Raw genomic sequence first — 25,596 nt, forward strand, 5'->3', positions numbered from 1 at the left:
GGGGCGCTCCTGTCTCCTCCCGATTCTCTCAGCAGTACGAACCCTACTCCTGATGCCGGGATGGAAGTTGGAACATCCGACTACATCAAATCCTGCTTCAGGTGGGCCTTTGGCTGAAGTCCCTGTCAGTGCAGCCCACACTGGGGCCCTGGGCGGAGGAGGTAACAGAGCAAAGGTCGAGGAAAAGCTGATGGGAGCACGGCTGTTCCTTCAGCGCCTCGGGGGTTATGTGGCACATGCCCGTCACCTCTCACCTCGGGTCGCCTGACTGAGATGAGAAGCAGGTGGACAGTGAGGCAGAACCAGCCTGCCCAGGGCGCAGCACCCGAAGCTCTTCCTACCCAGGGGCTGTGCTGAGGACAAGCCTCCCAGAGCTGGCTCTGTGGGGAGATAGCTGTGGACAGGGCAAGTAGGGGAGGAACCACACATTATGAGACATCTGCTTTCCTTCCGCAGAAATGCTAACCTTTTTGGGCACACTCAGATGCTGGCACACAGGAACTTCTGCCCCAGTGGAAGGGTGGGCTTTGCCTCACTGTCTCCTTCTACATTTTAATTATTAAGAACCATTATGTTGCTTTACCTAGTAAGTAAAAAAGGCCTTTGGAGAGAAACTGAAGCCAGTTGTCTCCAGAGTTCTCCAGGGCCAAGAGGAAGCCAGCAGTGAAATCCCAGCTCTCAAGCATCTGCAAAACATAGAGGAGTGTGGGAGGGGCGATGCCCCCTATACCTGAGCAGACTCTTCCTCCAGCCTTCTTTTCTCTTCCTCTGCGTCAATCAACTTTTGTTTGGTCATAAGCAGCTCCTTGTTCAGTGCATCTGCCTTTTCCTCAGCCTGAAAGGTTTGAGAGATGTTGTTACAGAAAAAGTGAGAACTGAAAGGGTCTGAATTATGCAGCATAGCCCAACTTTAGGATGAGGAGGAAACTGTGATCCAGAGAGGGGCTGTGATATGCTCGAGGTCACACCGAGAGCACACTCGTGCATGAGTGCCAGGCCGTCTCCTGCCCAGTGTTGTGTGGGGCAGTGGCTAGGAGCTGGCCTTTGGCATCAGATAGCCTGGCCTTGACTCCCATCGCTCCCTGACTTTGTGCCACTAGGAGGAGTCACAGAGAACCTATCGGAGCTTCAGGATTTTCATCTGAGGGAAGGCATGGAAAGGATTCTGCGCAGTTCTGCTAACATGTAGCAGACACTCAATAAAAGGCAGCCATCATTATTATGAAGACTCAGAATTCTGGTTTTCTTCTCTGAACTCTCAGGATTTTCTCTGCTTCATCAAACACGTTCTGCATTTTGCTCTTGTTCTCATCTGACAAAGGCAGGCGCCTCCTTCCAGGCACGCTCGTTCTCTTACCTGAAATGGCCATCTTCCACCCGAGTTTTTCTAAAGCACACAGAAGCCTGGCGGGCAGATCTACGGGGCCAAGCGACACCGGTGCACCCGCCCTGACCACAGGGTCCGTTACCCTTGAGTGTCCAGTGATAACCAAAGAGTGAGAGACGGCAGCACGTGAGAAGGCAGGCGGGGAACAGGGGCACAGCTAGACATGGAGCATCTCTGCAAGCTTCTCACATGCAGCTTCCTTTGACAATGGATGGTGGTTCCCTGAATCTGAACAGTATGTCTGAGGTCACGGAGCTAAGTGTATAACAGTCCCTGCGCCTGCTACCACGTCACTTCCTGAGACACGTTTTCTTTGGGAGGCATAGGTCCTAGGGGGCTGGGGGCTGAGGCCTTAAGTGGAGACTTGAGAATGGCACACCATGCAACTCAAAAAGCCATTCAGTTCAGTTGCCTAGTTGTGTCTGACTCTTTGTGACCCCACGGACTACAGCACACCAGGCTTCCCATCCATCACCAACTCCTGGAGCTCACTCAAACTCATGTCCATCAAATTGGTGATGCCATCCAACCATCTCATCCTCTGTTGTCCCCTTCTCCTCCTGCCTTCAATCTTTCCCAGCATCAGGGTCTTTTCCAATGAGTCAGTTCTTCGCATCAGATGGCCAAAGTATTGGAGTTTCAGCTTCAGCATCAGTCCTTCCAGTGAATATTCAGGATTGATTTCCTTTAGGATGGACTGGCTTGATCTCCTTGCAGTCCAAGGGACTCTCAAGAGTCTTTTCCAACACCACAGTCCAAAAGCATCAATTCTTTGGCACTTAGCTTTCTTTATAGTCCATCTCTCACATTCATACATGACTACTGGAAAAACCATAGTAGCTTTGACTAGACGGACCTTTGTTGGCAAAGTAATGTCTCTGCTTTTTAATATGCTGTCTAGGTTGGTCATAGTTTTTCTTCCAGGGGCAATCATCTTTTAATTTCATGGCTGCAGTCACCATCTGCAGTGATTTTGGAGCCCAAGAAAGTAAAAGTCTGTCACCGTTTCCCTTGTTTTCCCATCAATTTACAATGAAGTGATGGAACCAGATGCCATGATCTTTTGTTTTTTGAATGTTGAGTTTTAAGCCAGCTTTTTCACTCTCCTCTTTCATCAAGAGGCTCTTCAGTTCCTCTTCACTTTCTGCCATAAGAGTGGTGTCATCTGCATATCTCAGGTTATTGATATTTCTCCCAGCAATCTTGATTCCAGTTTGTGCTTCATCCAGCCTGCCATTTTGCATGATGTACTCTGCATTTAAGTTAAATAAGCAGGATGACAATATACAGCCTTGACGTACTCCTTTCCCTATTTGGAACCGGTCTGTTGTTCCATGTCCAGTTCCAACTGTTGCTTCTTGACCTGCATACAGATTTCTCGGGAGGCAGACAAGGTGATCTGGTATTCCCATCTCTTGATGAATTTTCCAGTTTGTTGTGATCCACACAGTCAAGGGCTGTGGAGTAGGCAATAAAGCAGAAGTAGATGTTTTTCTAGAACTCTCTTTCTTTGATGATCCAACAGATGTTGGCAATTTGATCTCTGGTTCCTCTGACTTTTACAAGTCCAACTTGAACATCTGAAAGTTCTCGGTTCATGTACTGTTGGGAGCCTCACTTGGAGAATTTTGAGCATTACTCTGCTACCGTGTGAGAGGAGTGCAACTGTGTGGTAGTTTGAACATTTCTGACATTGCCTTTCTTTGGGATTGGAAAGAAAACTGAACTTTTCCAGTCCCGTGGCCACTGCTGAGTTTTCCAAATTTGCTGGCATATTGAGAACAGCACTTTAACAGCAGCATCTTTTAAAGATTTGAAATAGCTCGACTGGAATTCTATCACCGCCAGCAGTTTTGCTCATAGTGATGCTACCTAAGGCCCACTTGACTTCGCATTCCAGGATGTCTGGTTCTGGGTGAGTGATCACACCATTATGATTATCTGGGTCATGAAGATCTCTCTGTACAATTTTTATGTGTATTCTTGCCACCTCTTCTTAATATCTTCTGCTTCTGTTAGGTCCGTACCATTTCTGGCCTTTTTTTTGTGCCCATCTTTGCATGAAATGTTTCCTTGGTATCTCTAATTTTCTTGAAGAGATCTCTATCTAGTCTTTGCCATTCTATTGTTTTCCTCTATTTCTAAGCCATTAGTTACTGGCAAATTGCACATACCTGTGATTAAATGGGGTCCTGGATTTAAGCCTGTCCTTGCTGGGGAGTGGCTTATCTTCTCCTCTAGCTCAAACCCAAGCAGCAAGTGAGAGGGAAATGAGACTCAAACAACAGAGGAAATAATATGGAGAATGAAGTCCTGTTAAAGATTTTATTTTACTTGAATCAAGAGAACATCCTGTCACCTCTGCCTCTCTCTCTTGGACCTGGGTAAAGCCCCTGAGCAGTAACCTACAGCACATACATACATTCTCTGTTACTCATCATCACTCCCATGGGAGGTAAGACTGATTTTAACAAGTACAGGACAGCTGGCTCACCACGAAGGGGGTCTTCTAACCCAAGAGTCTTCCTTGCCCACCCTGACTCCAAAATTTAGAAAAATGTTAGACGGGCAAGTGATTCCCCCAAGCTTGCACAGTGCGTGTGGCAGAGCTGGAATCCCTGCTACAGGAGCTGACTTGCAACGCTGCGCCCCTTCAACGGGAAAGTGCGCAGAGGCCACCGGGCGGCTGACGGTGGTCCTGAGGGCGCCACACGCGCCACTCTACTTACGTATGCGCATGAGGAGAGAACGTGTGGGATCAGCACCATCTAGAGTTCCACTTCTGGTCATGGAGGACTAACCAGGACCAGACTCACCCACCCCCATAAACAAAACACTGGACAAAGTATATAAAGCTACCGTCTGCTGACCCTGAAAACCAATGCAGAACTGTGGCTCCTGGGAGAAAGGAAACAAGCAAGGTTCTACTACCACTCTGGGTTTCTGCCTCTGGACCAAGGAGCAGGGTAAGGGGTTCTACACAGAGCATGCCTCAAAGGGTTACGGAGACAGAGCCAGGGGCTCAGAGAGGCTGTGGCAACTGAAAGTTGTGGGCGAGAGCTCTGGAGATGAGAGAGCTCCAGAACCACTGACAGGGTGGCAGAAGAGAGAACATGAAATCATGAAAATACCCAATTAAACCAAAGAAGGCAGAAAAGGGGAAAAAAAGAAAAAGCAAATACAACAAATGGAGAACAAACAGCAAGGTGGTAGACTTAAATCTACCATATAAATAATTACATTAAATGTAACTGGTCTAAACATTCCAATTAAAAGGAGACTGTCAGACTGAATTTGAAAAAGCAAGATCCAACTATAGCTGGTGACAAAATCCCATTTTAAATATAAAGACATAGATATATTAAAAAAAAGAATGGAAAAGGATATGCCATGCAATACTATGAAGGCTGGAATGGCTATATTAATATCAGACAAAGTAGATTTCAGAACAGAGTATCACCAACGACAAAGAGGGACATTACATAACACCAAGAGTCACTCCTTGAAACTTGAAATGTATTCATAAAGTCAAATTAAAAGAAACAAAAACTGACATAATAAAGGAGAAATAGATTAGGGCACAGAGTTACACATTTCCTCACTGTTCTCTCAGTAAGTGATGGAATAAATAAAGAGAAAAGTGGCAAGTCTACGGAAGATTTAACCAACAGTGAATCAGCTTGATCAAAGTGATGTTTACACAACGCTCCACCTACAACAGCAGGATAGATGTACTTTCCAAGAACATGTGGTACATTCAACCCAAATGGATCACGGAAAGTCCCAAAATAAAGCCTAAGTATGCTTTTCTTGTTGTTGTTCACTCATTAAGTCCCGTCTGAATTTTTGTGACCTCAAGGACTGCAGCATGCCAGGCTCCTATGTACTTCACTATCTCCCAGAGTCAGCTCAAATTCATGTCCATTGAGTTGGTAATGCTATCCGACCATCTTATCCTCTGTCACCCCATTTTCGTGCCCTCAATCTTTCCCAGCATCGGGGTCTTTTCCAATGAGTCGGTTTTTTGCACCAGGTGGCCAAAGCTTCAGCTTTAGCAACAGTCCTTCTAATGAATATTCAGAGTTGATTTCCTTTAGGATTGACTGGTTTGATCTCCTTGCTGTCAAGGGACTCTCAAGAGTCTTTTCTCTGGCACCACAATTTGAAAGCAAGAATTCTTCAGTGCTCAACCTTCTTTATGGTCCAACTCTCACATTCGTGCATGACTACTGGAAAAACCACAGCTTTGACTATAAGGACATTTGTCAGCAAAGTGATGTCTCTGCTTTTAAATACACTGTCTAGATTTGTCATGGCTTTTCCTCCAAGGATATGGCTACCCACTCCAGTATCCTTGCCCAGAGAATTCCATGGACAGAAGAGCCTGGTGGGCTACAATCCATGGGACTGCAAAGAGTTGGACATGACTGAATGGCTAACACTTTCACTTCCTTCCAAGGAGCAAGTGTCTTCTAATTTCTTGGCTGTAGTCACTGTCTGCAGTGATTTTGGAGCCCAAGAAAATAAAATCTGTCACTGCTTCCACTTTTTCCCCTTATATTTGCTATGAAGTGAATTGCCAACATCTGCTGGATCATAGAAAAAGCAAGAGAGTTCCAGAAAAACATCTATTTCTGCTTTATTGACTATGCCAAAGTCTTTGACTGTGTGGATCATAATAAACTGTGGAAAATTCTGAAAGAGATAGGAATACCAGACTACCTGACCTGCCTCTTGAGAAACCTATATGCAGGTCAGGAAGCAACAGTTAGAACTGGACATGGGACAACAGACTGGTTCCAAATAGGAAAAGGAGTATGTCAAGGCTGTATATTGTCACCCTGCTTATTTAACTTATATGCAGAGTACATCATGAGAAATGCTGGGCTGGAAGAAGCACAAGCTGGAATCAAGACTGCCGGAAGAAATATCAATAACCTCAGATATGCAGATGACACCACCCTTATGGCAGAAAGTGAAGAGGAACTAAAAAGCCTCTTGATAAAAGTGAAAGTGGAGAGTGAAAAAGTTGGCTTAAAGCTCAACACTCAGAAAAAGAAGATCATGGCATCCGGTCCCATCACTTCATGGGAAATAGATGGGGAAACAGTGGAAACAGTGTCAAGACTTTATTTTTGGGGGCTCCAAAATCACTGCAGATGGTGACTGCAGCCATGAAATTAAAAGACGCTTACTCCTTGGAAAGAAAGTTATGACCAACCTAGATAGCATATTAAAAGGCAGAGACATCACTTTGCCAACAAAGGTCTGTCTAGTCAAGGCTGTGGTTTTTCCAGTGGTCAAGTATGGATGTGAAAGTTGGACTGTGAAGAAAGCTGAGTGCCAAAGAATTGATGCTTTTGAACTATGGTGTTGGAGAAGACTCTTGAGAGTTCCTTGGACTGAAAGGAGATCCAACCAGTCCATTCTAAAGGAGATCAGCCCTGGGTGTTCACTGGAGGGACTGATGCTGAAGCTGAAATTCCAATACTTTGGGCACCTCATGTGAAGAGTTGACTCACTGGAAAAGACCCAGATGCTGGGAGGGATTGGGGGCAAGAGGAGAAGGGGACGACAGAGGATGAGATGGCTGGACGGCATCACCGACTTGATGGACATGAGTTTGGGTGGACTCCGGGAGTTGGTGATGGACAGGGAGGCCTGCTGTGCTGCCATTCATGGGGTTGCAAAAAGTCAGACATGACTGAGCGACTGAACTGAACTGATGGAACTGGATGCCATGATCTTAGTTTTTGACTGTTAAGTTTCAAGCCAGCTTTTCCACTCTCCTTTTTCACCCTCAAGAAGCTCTTTAGTTCCTCTTCACTTTCTGCCACTAGAATGGTATCGTCTACATATCTGAGGTTGTTGATATTTCTCCTGGAAATTTTGATTCCAGCTTGTGATTCATTCAGCCTGGCATTTCACCTGATGTACTCTGCATATAATTTAAATAAACGGGGAGACAATATACAGCCCTGTTGTATTCCTTTTGCACTAGTCAGTTGTTTCCCGTCCAGTTCTAACTTGCTTCTCGACCTGCATATAGGTTTCTCAGGAGACAGGTAAGGTGGTCTGGTACTCCCATCTCTAAGAATTTCCCACAGTTTTTTGTGACCCACAGACCCACAGACCCTGGTATAGCAGAGAGTCAAAGGGTTTAGCACAGTCAATGAAGCAAAAGTAGATGTTTTTTTCTGGAATTCCCTTGCTTTCTCCATGATCCAATCAATGTTGACAATTTGATCTCTGGTTCCTCTGCCTTTTCTAAACCCAGTTTGTACATCTAAAAGTCCTTGGTTCATGTATTGCTGAGCCCAGCTTGAAGGATTTTGAGCATAACCTTGCTAGCATGTGAAATGAGTACAATTATACAGTAGTTTGAACATTCTTTGGCAAAAGTATGCTTTAAAAGTATTAAAATCAGGAAAAGTATGTACCCTGATGACAAATGAATTAAATCAGAAATCAACGAACAGAAAAACTTCTGGGATAAATCCCTAATAGATAAAAATTAAACAACACACTACTAATTAACTCAGAGATCAAAGAAATCACAAAAATTGAATGAAAATAAAAACACAACACATCAGAATGTGTGAGATGTAGCTGAAACAGTGCCTCAGAGAGACTTCTAACTTTATATACCTATTTTTAAAAGGACTAAAGGTCCAAATCAATGACTAAGTTTCCTCTTTAAGCTAGAAAAAGAGCAGGTTAAACCAAAAGAAAAGGAGAAGGAGATAATAAAAAGCAGAAATCAATAAAACAAAAAGAAAAAAGTCAACAAAACCAAAAGCTGGGTTTTAAAAAGATCAACACAATTGATATACTTCTAGTTAGATAAGAAAAAAAAGAGAAAAGACAGAAATTACCCATATCAGGAATAAAAGAGAGAAGCCTTCAACAGATCCTATAAACATCAAAAGAATGAGGGGATATCAACGATTTTTTATGCCAATACATTTGACAACTAAGATGAAATGGACAGATCACTAGAAAGGCACAAACTATAAGGATCTACACATGAAGATTTAGGAAATCTGAATAGCTCTGTATCTGAAAATAAACTGAAATTATAATTAAATAATTTCTGGTTAAGAAAACTCCAGGCTCATGTGCCCTCACTAGGATATTAAATCAAAGATTCAATAAACAATCCCACATAAAATCCTTAAAAAAATAGAAGGGAACACTTCCCAGTTCACTTTAGAAGGCCAGCATTTCCCTGATATCAAACCCATATTAAAACATTAATGAAACTCTATAGACAAATATTTGTCTGGAACACAAAAATCTTTAATACAAATAAAAATCTTTAAAAAAAGAAAACCCCAAATTACATAGGAATGCACAGTTTGCATACAGTGAAAAACAGCAAATAATCACCTCAGCAGATGCAGGAAGAACATTTGACCAAATTTAACACCCACTCATGATAACAACTTCCAGCAAATAGGAAGAAAGGAGAACTTCCTTTGCTTGATCTACAGAAAACCTGGAGCTAACATCTGGAACAAGGCCCACTCTCACATCTAACATTGTTCCCAGGGTCCTAGTCAGTGCAGGAAGGCAAGGGGAAAAAGGCAGAATAGCTTGAAAGGAAGCAAAACTGTCTTTATTCAGAGATGATATGATTATGTATGTAGAAAATCCTAAAAAAGAAAGAAGAAGGCTACTAGAGTAAGTGAATTTAGCAAGGTCACAGGATACAAAGTCAAGTAGTCAACTGTATTTCTAGAGACTAGCGACAGGAAAATTCAGTGAAGAAAACTGCCCGTAATAACAGATCAAACTTTGTGCATGTCTTGTAAACAGAAACTAAAAAAGATCTAAATTAATGAAAATTGTACCATAATCATGGATTGGAAGGTTCAAGGATTGTTTAGATGTTAGTACTCCTCAAGCTGATTTATAGATTCAACACAACCCCATTCAAAATCCCAGAAGGCTTTTATTTTTAGAAGTTGAGAGACTGATTCTCTTATGTATATATAAATACAACTTACTTATAATAGCCAAACTATTAAAAAAAACAAAAAACACAAAGTTGGAGGATTCACATGACCTGATCTGAAGATTGGTAACACTGCAGTAATTAAAACAGTGTGGTATTGGCATAAGGATAGACATAGACATCAATGGAGCAGATATAGAATCAAGGAGACCCGTACATACAGGGCCAATCGATTTTTGATAGAGGCCCAAGTAATTCGATGGGGAAAGCTTAGCAACTTGCTCAAGGTCAGAGAACTAGAATGCAGGAGAGCCAGAATTCCAATCCCAGCAGGTCTGCCACCAAGTCTGTTTCCACCGCTCTCCCCTTAGTATAGAGAGCAGCCATGCGGGAGAGGACACAGACGGGGCCTTACACAGGTTCCCTCTCAGTCTTGAGCACCAATGTCAGGCCCCATTTCATAGAGGAGAAAGCTTGGGTGGGGTCACCTACAGACTCACTGGGTGACTGGGGATTTCTCCATAGCTGCTGTGTGATGGACAAGTCACAGAAGTGACAGGTGAGGAATAACAAAAATGACATAAAATTAGCTGGAAATACAACGAGGGTTCTGGAAATCCTATAAGCCACAAACCAGAGCTTTTCTCTGGGATACAGAAAGGGAAGTATGAAAAGGCATGAAGAAGTTCTTTCAAAAATCTAACACCCTGAAGTCGAATAATGGTGAAAAGACTGCACATTCTTCACTTCAGAACCTAGCTGATTTTCAGTGATGATCCAATAGAAATGAGAGAAAACCAATTTGGAAAGGGACTCAATGTTTAGTGCAGAAACATCCATCTTCTCAGCACTGGTGATGGCTGGACGTGGGACCTCAGTTTGCTATTTCTGAGCCCGAGAGGCAGCAGGGGTCCTGCTCCTCTGAGCCAAGAGTGTCAGGCCAACTGGGTTTCAATCTAAGGGCTCTGCCACTGATTAACACTGGGACTGTGTAAGACATTTAGCCTCGTCTGGCCTCCTCAGTGAAACTGTATCCCTTGTACAGGGTTTCCTGGAGAGTTTAACATTAAGTACAAAGTACTGTGCAGCACCTAGAACTCCTTAAGGGTTTGGGAAACATTCTGAAAGTAGTATATTTTTGGTGTAGTTATGACATCAAATCACAGCTTCTTGTTTCATATTTACTTTGGAGGGAGTGTGGCATCACAGATAAAGCCTGGACATTCCAATTAGATGCACTTGGGTTATATTCCTGGCTCTGCTTCTTCCTGGGTGCCTTCCTCTCTAAGAGAATATGAACCAGTAGATACCACATCTCTTTCTCTTCATCTGATGTGTGAACCACTCGGAGAATCTAATGAAAGCATAGACTGCTGAAGAAATATAGTAGCACACAGGATTTTCATACATGTTTGGTAGATGTCAAGATCTTGTGAAATTCATATATCCTATGGTGTTCAACATATTATGTAAGTTCCTTGTAAACCCTCAACAGCCTAAGCCTGTCTCTGGAAAAATCAATGAGCAGAAAAGTGACAGGAAAATCTAAGTCAGGTGCTGCCAAACTCTGTCCAAGTGCCAAGTCCAGCCTGCCACCTATTCTCCTAAATAAAGTTTTACTGGAACACCACCAAGCTCATCTGTTTATTTATTGTCTATGGCTCCCTTCCGTGACAATGGCAGAGTTACATAGTTGCAACAGAGACCATATGGCCCACCAAGTCATGTCTGTCTCTTTACAGAAAAAGTCTGCCAACGTCTGACCTCAACCATGAACGAGAGAGTGCGCTATGGGAAGCCTGCCGTACAGAAAATGGACGACACCCTGCCAGGAATGCCATCAGCTCAAACTTTTCAAGATTAGGAGAAGCAAAGAAAAACAGAACATCTGCCAGCAGAGATTCCTGATGAAATCGCAAGTGGTGGAGGCACTGGGCTTTATTACAACTGGCAGTGATTATGCAAAAGGCATGTGGTATCCAGGATGACAAAATCTGTTCTTGTGTTAGGGGTAAGTTAAGGAAATAACAGTGATTAAATGCTACTGACAACTGTAATAGCTGAAGAATCAGCCACAGAGGTCTTTCAATCAATGTCTGGAGAGGTGTTCAGGGACTGCATGTATAATGAGAGAAAAGTGTGGAAAGGAGGGCTTAATGAGATCATCAATGACCCCTGAAGGAAAGGAAGGAACTGTACCGAAAAGAGGAGGTCCTCATGAGAGGGAAACACTAACTAGAATAAACACAAAAACTTCAGGATTTCACCTGATTAAGGGAGAAGTGTCTCAACATAAGCATCTTTTCAGACAAGGGAGACTTACGTTATCCAGGTCTTTTCGCAGTGCAATCTTGCTGGTCACCAGCTCATGGGCTAAGTCATCATTTTCCTGTTCCAACCTCATGTTAGCTTCTTGTAGGCGCCTATTCTCTCGCTGATGGGTGGGGAGAAACCAGTTGTAGACATAAAGATCAGATGGAAACGACAACTTTTCAGGTTAATTCTCAAAACTAATTGCTGAGACCGACGGGAATCTGGGGAGATGTGGCTGGCCCCAATGTGCTGCCAAGCAACAGTTCCTTCCTTGCTGTCTCCACTGATTCAATTAACCATCAGGCAGTTACTTGTTACTGTGACAAAAGCCCAGGGAACTGTAACAAACCAGACAACTAGCATGAAGTGAAACAAGTCTTGCTTTCTCATTTGCAAACTCAAAACTGAAACTGGAACCTAGAAACAGTGAAACTAAATTTTAAGCAGAGCTCACTAAAACTAATTATAGGCACAATTATCTGAAGTGAAAGGCTGAAGGCACTTCACATCACTTAGGCCATAAACAAACCTCAAATCGCTCGATGGGGTCTTCTTGTTGGGCCTGCTGTTCCCTCATGGTGTGATACTCTTTTTCGTATTTTTTCAACTTCTTCTGACTAATCTGTAGGATAGAGCACAGCACAAATTAAAAAGCATCAGGAAGAGGTGGGTGCTTCAAGGCTTGCATTGAAGACCAAGATCTCTACTGACCTTGGCATCCCAAGTTAACCACCAAAGTGGTATTTCCTGCACATAAGCTCAGAAACTAAAATTCTTACTCAAATTTAGGGGTTTGTGGGGGGATAATTGGTTCCTGAAGATTTTACCAAGGGTGTCAGAATGAACATCCAACAGATGACCCCTCCTGTCTGAGTTCTAGGTCTGATTATCCGTCCTCTCCCTCCTCCTTACACACCATTTTCTTCAGCACATACCAGCAACGCTGCAGGAGCTTCCATTCTGTGACCTCACAACCTCTCCATAAGGTGTGGTATTAATAGCCTCAATTTATAGGCAACTTAACTGAGAAGTAAAGAAGTTAGGTAACTTGACCACAGCCACTCAGTTAGGGACTGGCAGATCCAGGATTTGCACCAGGCCATTAGACACCATCCGAGTCCAAGCTGTAGCCACCTCACTATCTACCTCCTACCACTTTCCTTTCCATTAGCACCTTCTGTGCTGCCTTCAAACAGGCATACTTCTCTCTGCCCTTAAACTCTTCCATCTCATTAAACTACTGTCCTCTTTCTCTCAAGCTTTTTCTTACCAACTACTGCAAACTGCTTTACTGCTGACTCATACACCTAACTTTTAGCCCCGAGTTTCAGGTTAATTGGGCTTTCCTGGTGGTTCAGATGGCAAAGAATCCACCTGCAATGCAGGAGACCAGGGTTCAATCTCTGGGTTGGAAAGATCCCCCAGAGAAGGAAATGGCCACCATTCTAGTATTCTTGCCTGGAGAATTTCATGGACAGAGGAGCCTGGCGGGTTACAGTCCATGGAGTTGCAAAAGCATTGAACATGACTGAGCGACTAACACTTTCCAGGCTAATTAGGCATCTCAGAGCTAGTCTAATTTCCTTATTTTACAGATGAAAAAACTGAGGTGCAGAAAGGGGATAGGACAGGCCCAAGCTTGCAGCAGGCTCATGTCAGCATCTCCTAGTCCCTGCTCATTCTTCCCTTTCCCTTGAGCTGCCTGGTATTCCTCTACCATTGATTCTGTGGACACATGCCCCAGTCGGCTGTTTACAGGTATGCCCCAATCACAGATTACTCTTGGAGTTTGGCTGCTGCGCAAAGGGAGGCAGCCAGGAACCTACCAGCACTATGCCCTCGCTGCAGTCTATAAAGATGCCCACTAAACACCAATGGGGTGAGGCTGCAAGCTAGAAAGTGGCATCCCTAAGCCTAGATCTTCTATGTTAAGGCTAATGCTGGGGCAAATTTTTATTATGCGTGTAACTGATTCACAAAGAAAGCACCTAAATAAAACATCTGTGTGATCAGTAAATTCATAAACAATCTGAACAAATCAATAGTAGAGGAACAGAAAACTGAGGCTTGTGGGTGGTCAACACTTCCTCCCAGTACTCTCTGCTGTCAGTCTGTGTAAATGACAAGGGCAGGCAGAGATAAAAGGCTCCTCAAGTGCTTTGTAAAAAAGAAACCTGATGCCAAACCCTACAAAACATTCTCACGAGTCTTCAGGATCCTTCGACTTTTCATTCTCATGCTGTGGTAACAAAGAATGAACATTTCCCACATAACCATACATTTGGTTAGTTACAAAATAATGTCTTCTACATCTCCTTATCCCTTATTATAAATGTCTCATTCTTAGAGTAAAAGGGTGGGTTCCCCCTCAGCATATAACCGAAGCTGGTGTGTAGTGAGTGCCCTGTGAGTGCCAGACCCTGTACATGTGTTATCTCACCTGGTTCTTACATTTTTGTGACAGGACATGGGCATGGCTCTGTGTGTTTACTAGGTTTTTCACATTTTCTGCATTGAGGACGAATTACATTTCTAACTGAGTTAACAATGTGACTGCTGTTTAAAAACAATGCTCATAAGTTGGGCTCCTCTGAGACAGAGCTCTGGCATTCTTTCCACGGACCGCGCTGCTCCGGAACTCTGACTGCTTTCCTAATTTTCAGCCTCACTTCTCGGTCTCTCTCTTCCTCCCTCTTTCCCTTAAATGCCTTAACTCCAACCCCATCACACACACAAAATAAACACAACGCTGCTCACAGTGGGTTCACAGCTGACTCTGACTTCCAGAGTGTGTGGCTATATGGCCAACTGGCTCAAGCTGCCTCTGAGACAGAGACTTGCTGAGAAAGACTGATGCTTGATAACTGAGTGAGGAATGAGAAGTATCAGTAGGAAAAGCAGCAACTCCAGTGTCCTTATGAGGCTGCACCCAGGACAGACCAGTGCCTCTCAGCCTGCATACCCCATCATTAGCGCCTTCTCCAGGTCAGAGACAGGCCTCACTTGCTGCTGTCCCTGCCCTGCACAGAGAGAGTGCCCAGGCATGCTTGCTAAATGAACGAGAGACGACCCCTCACTCCATCCCTTAGCACTGACCTGTCTTCTAAATGGAAATGGCAACCAAAGCTAACAGACGCTTCAAGCCTGGTCCCTTGGCCTGTGCAACCTGGTGTCCAGATCACTCCTGTTCACCTTTGAGATCAGAGCTCCAGATCACTTCTTTAGTGAACCCTTCCTGACACCCTCTTCCCCCATCAGGCTAAGTCTTTCGTTTTATATTCTCATAGCATAAAGCCAAATCCTCCATGGTACCTGTCCAAGTCCACGATTATTTATTTATGTGCTTACATGACTGTCTGTCTTCCCACTTGGAAAGAGGCCACATCTGTTCTGCTTACCAGCATCTCTAGTGCCCAGCTCAATGCCTGGAACATAATCAGAACTTAATAGTCAGCTGCTGAACAAATCAAAGCCAAAGGCCTTCCTTTTTTTTTTTTTTAAAATCTAATAAGGATGCAAGAAGGGGCATTTATTTATCCAGTAGTTGAGCCTCACTATGTGCAGTATTCTTTGCTAGGCATTAATGATACAAAAATATACACAGATCAGGATATGCAAACTCCACAAGGGCAGGAACTCTGTGCACTGTGAAACTCCTAATGCCTGGCACACAGGAAGCATGAAAATACTTAATGAAGAGACACAGCTCCCACCCTTAAAAGTCCAGGGTTCATTTTGTCTGTCTCTTACTTCCACCACTGCAGTTTTAACTAAATTCAAGAAAAACAGAAGTGATGGAATAAGCCCCTGAGCTCCAAATCACACCCACTGTTGGCTGACTCCCATCAGAAGGCTGTAGAAGTCACAGTTTCACACATTTGCCCTCCAAGAAGGTTAAATTTGAAATCTATTTAAATGTACTTTCAAGGAGGAAAACATTCTAATCATTTCCTGGGCTAAGGCTAAATCTGCAATTCAGGTAAAACCAACTGTATACCTCATCTCAATTAGTACAAGATTCTTAACACTGTTTGAGACGGCATCACTTTTAATATCCCCTGAGAGCCAAGGTTCCCACTAAAAAGCACAGATGCTAACTCCACCCCCACCTTGCTCCCAGCAACAAAACATTCTACATACCATTTCAGAACGCTCATGGGCTCCCCTGAGGCCCATCCATAGTCCCAGGTTAAGAAACCCTGAATTAGAGAGAAGGTGGACACTTGGAACATGCCAGCTGGATATTTTGGTAGAAGTTAAAAAAAAAAAAAAAAAAATTCAGCCTAAAACACCTTTTCCTTGGTCACTCACTTGTCATTAATCTGTCATAGGAAGTGGATAAGGTTCTCTCTTAAAACACGTGCTACTTGCCTTGGGAAAGCTGGCCCCTGACCAGCCCCTGGAATAGGCAGGGATGTCCTGGCCCATGCTGCTGGCCTGGGTGGGAGGGAGACAGAACTACTGGGCACCTAGAGCGTGTACTGAGCAAGCTTGAGTCCTGACTCCACCGATGACTAACTGTGTGACTGAGGGCAAGCTACCTTATTTCAGCCTCAGCGTCCTCATCTGTGAAAACCCCAACTGTCCTTATGAGAAGTGCTGTTGTGAGGATCAAATGATATAATGCACATAAAGAGCTGAGAAGAGTACCTGGCACACAGAGAAGTCTTTTAAATAAAGAGTTGCTATGACTTCTTATTATCATCTGCATCCTTGCCCTGAATCTGAGGCAGCCACCTTCTGAACATGTGCTGCAAACAGGAAGCCATTCAAACAATGTCCATTTAACACAGAAGAGTAGAAACAGGCTGCTTGTGGGAAACAGGAGCTCAGTTTAAAGTTCGGCTCAGAGGCCCCTGCAAAGGTCAGAATTCCTGCTGGGCTGCACTCAGAAAACCCAGCGCAGGAGAGAGCCTGGAGGCTAGCAGCTCTGCACGACAGGGGTGGAGCTATGCTGTGTGGGTGAGTGGGTACACAGGAAGAGTCTGGTACATGAAGGAGCTCCTGACCCCAGAGTCCTCACTGCTAAACAAAGAATTCTGACACAAGCCCATCTTCCCTTTTCAGTTAGTGAATAAAAGAACCTGAGATTTACGTAGGACTTTCAACCTAACCTCTACGCCTACTATTTTCTTTAATCCTCCAAATAACTTTCTGAGATGGGTGCAGCAGGGATCCTCACCCTCACTGCTGTAGGGAGCAGTGAGGACCCCCCACTGCACGCCCTGGGGAATGGAGCCCTACCCAGGTAAAGTGACTTGTCTGAAGTAAAAGACCCAGTCTGTTCAGTCGCAGTGCCAGCATAAGAAAACAAATCTGGGGTGCTTCTTGTTTCTTATTCCTCTCTGTAGCTGAGCTCAGTGTATTCTTGGCATAGAAGACAATCTACAAATGCTTGTTGATATGAACTGACTTAAGGAAAGCAGATACCTGGGCAGAGGACATCAAAACCTGGTGGGCCAGAAGAGCACTGGTGTGTCACAGAGCAGCTGCGATGTTAAAGGCATCACCTTATTTCTTTCTCTACAACCCCTTGTGCTAACCTACCTAAGACAAAGCAGAGGCAGAACCAGGCTGACAGCCAAGGTCGGTGGGACTCCAATGCCTGCACTTAAAACCACTTGAAACAAATCAACATTCTATTTAATTTCTGAGCCTTTTTATTTAATTTGTTCAGTTTAGACTCAAACTCCCTCAAAAATTACTAAATAGAATTAGGCATCCTTGTTCTACCATCAGAGTATTTTTCTAAAGTGCAATCAGCAAGTTATTAGCAGAGGACTCAAACATAGATAAGTACCAAAGGAGAGAAACTTATTAAAATAAGAAGGTGGTAACCACTGCTACCCTTTCAATAATCAGCAAACTTCAGGGTTCACTGCAGAGAAAGAGTAACCACTCAGAAGCTTCCTCATGAAATCCAATTCTAAAAGGTAGAACAAGCAAAGACATAAAACTAGCCTGGTCGAGTTACACTGAAAATGGCACTCAGCGACCGTGTACAAAAGGTAAGTTTCAACACTGACACAGAGACTGAGTTATTCATCATGATATGACAAGTATCGCCAAAAATGGACCTACAGAAGTGGCTCCTGACTCATTCATTCACTCCCCCAGGCACAGTAAAGCACAATGATGATAAGCACTGACTTCAGAGTCTGAAATTCCCGGGATCTAATCTCAACACCATCCCTTACTAACTTTGTGCTGGCTGGGAGTTTTCTTCAATTTTCTAAGCTTCAGTATACACATCTATAAAATGACCTCACATAGGGCCTCTAAGGATTAATTCACGATGTGTAGATACTATGCAAGGCTTCTGTGAACATATCAAGAAAAAAGACCAATAAAGTCACTATAAACACAGATCTTAAAACCCAAACACACATTAACTACACAAATGATTTAAGCAGAGAATGAAGTTCAAACTAAATACTGCTTTTAGCTCATGATTAAAAACACACCCTGAATGCAAATACTCCTAAATGCCAAAGAGTCTTCTGTTTCTCCAAATGGCAAATGGTTAGGATTATATAATTGAGAGATATTACTACTTGCAATAATATCTTTTCTCACAGGTAGTTTGAAGTCTAGCATATTCACTTTATGTTTGAAACAACAAATTTCAATGAAGCAGAGGTTCAGAAATTCCATTTCACATTAGGCAGGATTCTACAGAACAAGGATCAAGTCTTTCTTCTTGATCTAAGAAACCCACAGAGCCATCTCTTTTGGCATGGTTCTTGCTTCTTCTAAGCCTCACTTACTGGACTTATTTTAAAAAATTCCATTATAGACACATGAAGAAACAGTTGCTCCTACATATTTCTGGAGTCAAAAACTTAAAAGACCTAATTTATTTTTTTCCCATTTCCCCGCTAAATATGATGCATGGGTTGCCAGGCTCCTAGGACCATTCTCGATCTTCTGGAACAATGTAAATTGAAATTGCTTTTAGATCTTGTATCATAAGTGGAAGCAATTTTTTCTGTCTCAGCTCACTGACCCATGGAGGGAGAGAAATTCAATAGACAGTTAAATGAGCTGATGTATGTGGTTAAATTTAAGATTAAGAGCAGGGGATCTATAACTCCTCAAGAAATTTAAAAAAATTCAGTCTCATAATAAACTAAGAAGAAAGAAGAAAGGGCAGGAAAGAAAGAAAAAAAGAGAGGCAAGTAAAGACAGATACAGAGCAAGATTTACAGAGACAAGGAAGACACAGAGCACAGAGAATGCAGACTGTGTGGGCAGCAGACCCACCTTGTGGCCACTTAAGATACTGCCACACCAAACTCCGTTCCTGTCGCCTTTGGCAAAAAGAGGCCATGCAACAGGCTGTCAGAAGACCCTAGTTCCAATGGGGCTTTTGTCACTGCCCAGTCAGTATCAGTTGGGTAAGTCACTTGGCTTCTATAAGCCTGTTTCCATGCTTGACTTGCCCTTCACACCTCACAGGGTACTGTGAGGAACCAATGATATTCTTACAGAATCTATACAAATATTGGAAATTACAACATTGCAACTGCTAAAACACAAAAGACAACAAGAGTCTCCTGGACTAGCATGGGAGGTAAAGCATTCCCAATTCCCATCTTAATCAGGAAGTACAACTGAGAAAAGGGAGTCACAACTTTGCTTTTACATTAAAAAATAATGGAATGGGATTGAATGAGTTACAGAGCCAATATTTCCTTTCTAAATTCTATACCAAGAAACTGAAAAGCTAGTTTCCAAACCATTCACATGGTAGGAATCCCCTTTCCTATGTCCAGAGGGTCTCTAAACTGCCCAAAGGTCCTATTCACTCACTGTGCCCCCCACCCCAGGCCCTCCCTGTCATGCAGTCCACACAATGCAGGGTTCATCACTGAACTTGACAATGATTTTTTTTATTTTTGAGTACACAGATTATCACTGTGACTGAAGTCTTTTGCCAATAATTGGCTATTGCCTGTATCTGCTCTAATATTATTTGGTATTAAGTATAGCTGCAAGAGTAAAACTAATAATCATCACTAACTCAACTGTACATACCATACCCCACCTTTTAGCAGAAAAGCTCATTCTCTCATGTCCTAGTGAATCTGCAGGTTTTCCAGGATAAGTCAATTTCAAGAAAAAATTACTATTCTTCTCACCTGAAGCCATATGCAAGTAGGGAAAATCATCCAAAGTGTACCCTAACCATGTAGAGAGCTTTCCAGGACCAAAAGGAATTTTGTATCTAAGCAAATAATAATGTGAGCTGTGCGGGCTTGTTGACTTTAATTTCTTGGAAGCATAGGCAAGGAAAAAAAGACATCAGACACGTCCCATCTGGACTTGGGAAATAAAGAATCCATATATTATTAATGTGTTTCAAGCTAATGAAAACACAAAAGGTAAACCTTCGGCTAGATCTATTTTTAAGACTTGCCCAAATATCCATGTTAACACTTCTTTGTAAAACACTTGGAAGAAACTCAACAGAAAAGTCACTTATTCACTTGTCCAACCAATATTTATATGTCAGATCCTGTTCTTGTACTGGGGATTCAGCAATAAACAAAAAAGAGAAAGTGCCCTCTGTCAGAGGCTTAATTCCAGCATGGGCAGAGGGGAATGCAGACAATAATCAAACAAATAATGTTCAGGAGAAATAAGTGAACTGTGGAAAATACAAAAGGATAGGAGATAGGGTGGAAAGAGTTGGGGGAGTGCTACTGTAGACACTGTAATTAGAGAAGGCTTCTCTGGTGACACGTTCACTGAGCCTATGACTTAAGAGGTTTGGGTAAAGCCATGTGGGCATCAAGGAGAACAACATTACAGGCAGAGAGACCAGCCAGTGCAAAGGTCTGAGGAGGGAACAAGCTTCGCATATAAGGAGGCTGGGGTGTCTGAAGTGGAAAGCATAAGGGGGAAAAGCAGCAGCAGCTGAAACTAGCCTGTTGGAGGGGAGATGGGGCCAAGTCTTGCAGGTCAACTCAAGGACTCTTGAATTTTATTCTGAGATAAGAAGCCATTACAGTGTTAAGCATGTGAGAGATGAGATCAAGAAGAGTCTAGGTAGAAACCACTGTGGAAGCAGGAGGACCAAGGAAATTACTGGAAAAATGCCAGAAGAGAAGGGAAGAGATGATTAGACTAGGGCATGGGTAAGGAAGGAGTTGAGAAGTGATCAGATTCAGGATGTAGTCTGATGGCAGAGCTTGGATGTGGAGGACGAAGATGTAAAGTGTGAGAAAGAGAGTAGGAGGGGCTGGTATCATGTTTTCAGGTCTGAGCAACCAGGTCCTACAAACAGGAGACAGGGGCACTGAGAAAGGAGCAGGTTTTGGAGGGGAGGGGAAGAAATCATAAGCAAATAAGAGGCAGCACTTTCCTGTATGTAAACCAGGTAGAAAGAGTAGCTCTAAGAAGTTCAGAGCTCACGTGGCTCTGTCCTTTCCACAAAGCCATCATGAGTGTTACTGAAAAGAGTTTGTCTGCTGGAAAATCCAAGAAGGGAATACTCATAGTAGTCGCCATTGTTTCTTGAACCCTTACTCATCACCTGGCACGAAGGTAAACACTGTACACACACTGTGTTAATCCTCACATGTGAAAACACTCATCACAGCACCTGGCACACGGTAAAATACCACTACATGTTAACCATGGGACTTGTTAAGTATGTAGCATTTAAATTTAATAACTTTAATGACTGATTTCTGGAAGTTCTATTTCCTTTTTTTGTTGTTCAAATCCCCCATTCACTTTACATCAGGATTCCTACCATTTCTCAGTCTAACAGGTAGTTTTACGTATTCTTGCTTTTATAAACAGGCCATTCCAAAGTCCTAGCTTTATGCAGAGACTCAGTTTCAGCTGCCTCTGGAAGGCCCCAAATCATGTCATAACTTCATGAGCATTAATAATCCTAACACACAGTTTGGTCCCATATTCCCTTGGGATGCTCTTTTATTATCACACACATGAGCTTTAAGCAACTTTGTTTCAGGCACCTGGACATTTCTCCTTTTTCTTTCAAGTTCATCCAGGTATTTAAACATTTCTTGGGTCATACTTTATTTGGCATCTCCGAATGTTTAAAGAAGGGTAGCCTGAACTAGCTCACTATGACATATAACCAGAACCAGAAGTCCAATAATACCTTACAGATGAGGAAACGGTGCCTTAAATAGGTCTGTGCTCTATGCAGCAGACAGTGAAGCTTCTCTCCAGACACAGAGGTTACAGTTTTACCCTCTGGAGTCACACCAAATAAACGTGACAGTCAGCCTTTTATGCACCCTATAAGCATCTCAATACAGCTATTTATTCTGTCTTCCATTTGCCTCCATCCTTCACATTCCAAACTAAACTCCCTCAATTATTTTTTCTTCTTTAAAAACAAAACTTTCATAACATGAACACAAGGAGATTTCCTTTTTTTCAAACCTTAAAATAATACAAATCATAAATGCTCCACTGGAAGCGATAAACAGTGAATGGGTTTCCTTCATGTATTATTATTTTCATTTTAGGGAATTTATGTCCACAACAACAAAAACTGAAAGTTAAAGGATGACACAATACAAATCATGAAACCTGAGTTCTGCCACTAACTAGCTATACAAAATTAGGGGGCTTTGTGCTTTGGTTTGTCTTCAAAATTGGAATAATAATTCTTTCCCTAGAGTTCAAAATGGGGAAAGCAATGAGATTAATTCATAGGCTGTAATATATATGAAACAATTTAGAAAATTATACAATACAAAGGAAAACATTATTAATGTGTTATAAATGTTGACAGTTTTATCAGGAAGAGTGAGACACTAACAAAAGAATCTACATTAATGCAAAAATGACTTTACCTTCATGTTGCAAGCTAGTTCCATTAGTTTTTTTGCATTTTCTTCTGAGCGGTATCTCTTAGGAAGCTGAACCCTGAAGAATTTCAGGGCACCTTCAAAGTCTGTCAGTAGCAAGTCATCTTTGGAAGTCTTGAAGAAAGAAGAAAACACAACCATGTACAGAAAAGAAGCTTTTTTGCTATAAAGATGCTCAAGAAGTATTTCATAATCCCAGCACCTTTATAATCCCCAGAAGGTAACTCTGTAGCCTTTGCTAGAGCTGCGTGCATGTGTCCACTGTCAGGGACAGTGCTAGAGCACAGCGGCTACTTACGATGAGATCAGAAATGCCAGATAGCCCAGCTTACAAACAAGTGTGCACTGTACCTTTAATAACCCAAGGGCGACGTTAAATATAACACTTATTCCCTAAAAGAGAAAACAGAGAAAACATTTTCAGTGTTTAGAACTGGACTAACTATTAAGCTATTTGTCTTCAGAATAGCCCGCAATTTTAGAGACATTGTAAAAACTTGAATAAAGAAATGGAGTATCTTGAAAATATTTTGGAAAATAAAAATTACAGGGCCACCAATGAAAAACTAAAGGTAGACCCAGTTTTCCATTCTTCTGAGAGAAGGGCTTTTCTACAGCTATTTTGACAGTTCAAGAATGCTTTCCAAAGTATACTATGCTTCCAAACTAAAAGATTAGTCATAAAATTGTGATCCCTCGTGAAATAACGCCTGGTGTCTCTTCCACTGCCCACTCGAAGGACAACAATCACCCTGTCCAGGAGTCCTATGTCCCAGAAATGAATCTGCTCAGGGTTCCCTCCAACCTGCCTTTCTTCATCTAATCATTCTAGGAGTGCTGGGGCAAAGGACAGCTGAGGGGAGGCACCAACATCTGCTGACCAAGTTAAACTTTAAAAGTTTCTGGGCCTCAGTTTCTATAACTAATAGTCTCCCAATGGTTTTCTGAGCTAATTAGCTCAGAAAGTTTAAGTTACTCAGCCTGTCACCAGACCCACAGTAATTACTTAATAGTTGTTTATAATAGTGAAAAACTAGATAAAGGTTTGCGATTAGGAATTGGTTACATAAATTACGATCTATCCAAAGAATGGAATATCTGACAGTAAGTAAGAGTAATGGTATATTTCTGGAATGCTGTTTTCTTATGTTTCAAGCTAGACAGAAGATACAGATTTTTAAATGGATTTTTGTATGTTTTAAATATGGGATAATTAAACAAAACGGAGGATGGTACAGATGTATGTGTCTATAGATATTCAAGTATGAGATAAAAATAAGTTACTGAATAGCATATAAGCATAGTCATATTTTATATGCATATAAAGTCATAATATATATACCATATGAAAAAACTGTTCCACACAGAACTTACACATACACATATATGAAAACACACAAAAAAAGGCTGAAAGAATATACATTAAATGTTAAAAGTAGTTTTCCTTTAGACTGGGATCAGAAGTATTTTCACATCATTTTGCTTATACTTTCTATAACAAACATGTATTATTTTTGAAATTAGCTTTTTCTTCTTAGGCACACCCTCCAAAACCTAAGACTAAGCTGTGGCAAAGACTGTTATTTACTATAACATCTATTTTCTTTTAGTAATAGACTCTCAAGTTTAAGAAAATTTCTAGGCAGCTTAAAAAAAAATTATCCTTAGCAGCTAGGGATATGTGGTCATGTACCTAAGTTCTGGCCAACAAGAGGTTAAGTGGAAATGCAGGTGGAAATTCCAGGAAGTGTCTTTTAAAAGAGGGGGTACACCTCCTCCGAACCCCTAAACTTCCTAGCTTAAATAAAGAGATAGTGTTTGGACCACTCATCAGCCATACAGAACAGAGCTGCACTCTGGGCAAGGCAGTTACTGCCTGTGACACAGGAGGGAAACTACCAACAAAAGCTTAAGTGCTGTGGCCTCTGATACGCACCTCACATAAAAGCAGGTCGATGATATGGAAGACCATGTACAGAGGGAACTTCGCAGTGAAGAGCGTAAGAAACCACTGGGAGGCATACATGTGCGCTTCAAGGCTTATGTCCAGGAAGTGGTTGTACAGGTCAGGGATGTACTCCTGAAACAGCAGACTGATTAGCTTTATGCACATATGCAGCTGTTTAACTCTCACTCAGGAGGCTCATAAATCTGCCAACAATAGGTCAAAAATGTCATATATTTGTGTTTTTATAAAAACTGAAAAAGTGCTCAGAAGAACACTTATCATCTGGTATGAGACTGGCACTGGACTCTCATTTCCAGTTCACAAAGCAGCTCTGAAGAGGAATCCCCACATGGTGACAAGTATCTGAAAGGACAGTTTTTCTAAGTTATGAAATGTTTGGCAAAGTTTGTTTCACTTTTGTTAGGAGATTCCCAACCAGTCAGCTTCAGAGCCTTGGTAAGTATTTCCTGACTGAGTTTGCTGTGTTAAAATAAAGGCTCCTACACCCATCTGATCTTCTGGGTGTTTATGAGACTGAAAACCTGGCTCACACCCATCAGGTTAACACCTTATTAATCTTGGCATCATTATTACATGGAGAGAAATGAAATACACTAAACCTGATCCTGGATGGCTAAGGAATCACTACTGCTCCTTGGCACCATTTCTTCAATCCTGTTCTTCCCAGTCCTGCACCCTTATCGGCAAATGCAAGCTGGATTCTCTTTTTACCTGCATGAGGCGCTCCAACTGGTAAAATTTGCAATGCAAATCTTCAAAGTTTTGTTTGAAAAGTTCCCTGAGACCATAGTCAAACATGATCTTGACCAGAACACTGAATGCTTGTTCCTCAGGCATCTGTAACAGGGAAAGAGGGAATGGGTGGGAGGATCAAAAATACATACAGAAGTTTTCTCAGTACGTAAAATTCATCCCTAAACTCTCTTATTTGAATACTAGGAAATTTAGTGGTATGCAGTAACTCAGATCTCAGTTGTGTTATGTTTTATAACATTCATTCTTTCAACCAGGAAATATTTAATAATGCCTACTCTATGTCAGACACTGTTGCTGTCCTTGAGGAGCCTCTCATACAATTAATAACTAAATCTCCTACAATAACTAAAATGAATTA

At 42.2% G+C, this 25,596-nt stretch overlaps 2 protein-coding genes across 7 annotated transcripts in view; one reads left to right on the plus strand and one right to left on the minus strand.

Moving 5' to 3' along the window:
* The window catches only part of STRBP (spermatid perinuclear RNA binding protein), a 198,764-nt gene extending 187,233 nt beyond the window's left edge, over window positions 1-11,531 (plus strand). The window contains exon 18 of the mRNA XM_070379032.1: window positions 11,087-11,531. Within this exon, the coding sequence (XP_070235133.1) occupies window positions 11,087-11,208 (122 nt within the window). The 3' untranslated portion in view covers window positions 11,209-11,531. The remainder of the gene's footprint in view (window positions 1-11,086) is intronic.
* RABGAP1 (RAB GTPase activating protein 1) overlaps window positions 1-25,596 on the minus strand; it is a 169,233-nt gene that overhangs the window by 5,829 nt on the left and 137,808 nt on the right. For all 6 annotated transcript variants that reach the window (XM_070379024.1, XM_070379027.1, XM_070379025.1 and 3 more), the window contains 7 exons: window positions 25,194-25,319; window positions 24,450-24,593; window positions 22,865-22,906; window positions 22,499-22,627; window positions 12,187-12,279; window positions 11,668-11,778; window positions 731-835 (listed from right to left, as the gene is read on the minus strand). In XM_070379024.1, the coding sequence (XP_070235125.1) occupies window positions 731-835; window positions 11,668-11,778; window positions 12,187-12,279; window positions 22,499-22,627; window positions 22,865-22,906; window positions 24,450-24,593; window positions 25,194-25,319 (750 nt within the window). The remainder of the gene's footprint in view (window positions 1-730; window positions 836-11,667; window positions 11,779-12,186; window positions 12,280-22,498; window positions 22,628-22,864; window positions 22,907-24,449; window positions 24,594-25,193; window positions 25,320-25,596) is intronic.

The sequence above is a fragment of the Bos mutus genome, chromosome 11 (genome assembly GCF_027580195.1).
Source record: "Bos mutus isolate GX-2022 chromosome 11, NWIPB_WYAK_1.1, whole genome shotgun sequence".
Lineage (NCBI taxonomy): Eukaryota > Metazoa > Chordata > Mammalia > Artiodactyla > Bovidae > Bos > Bos mutus.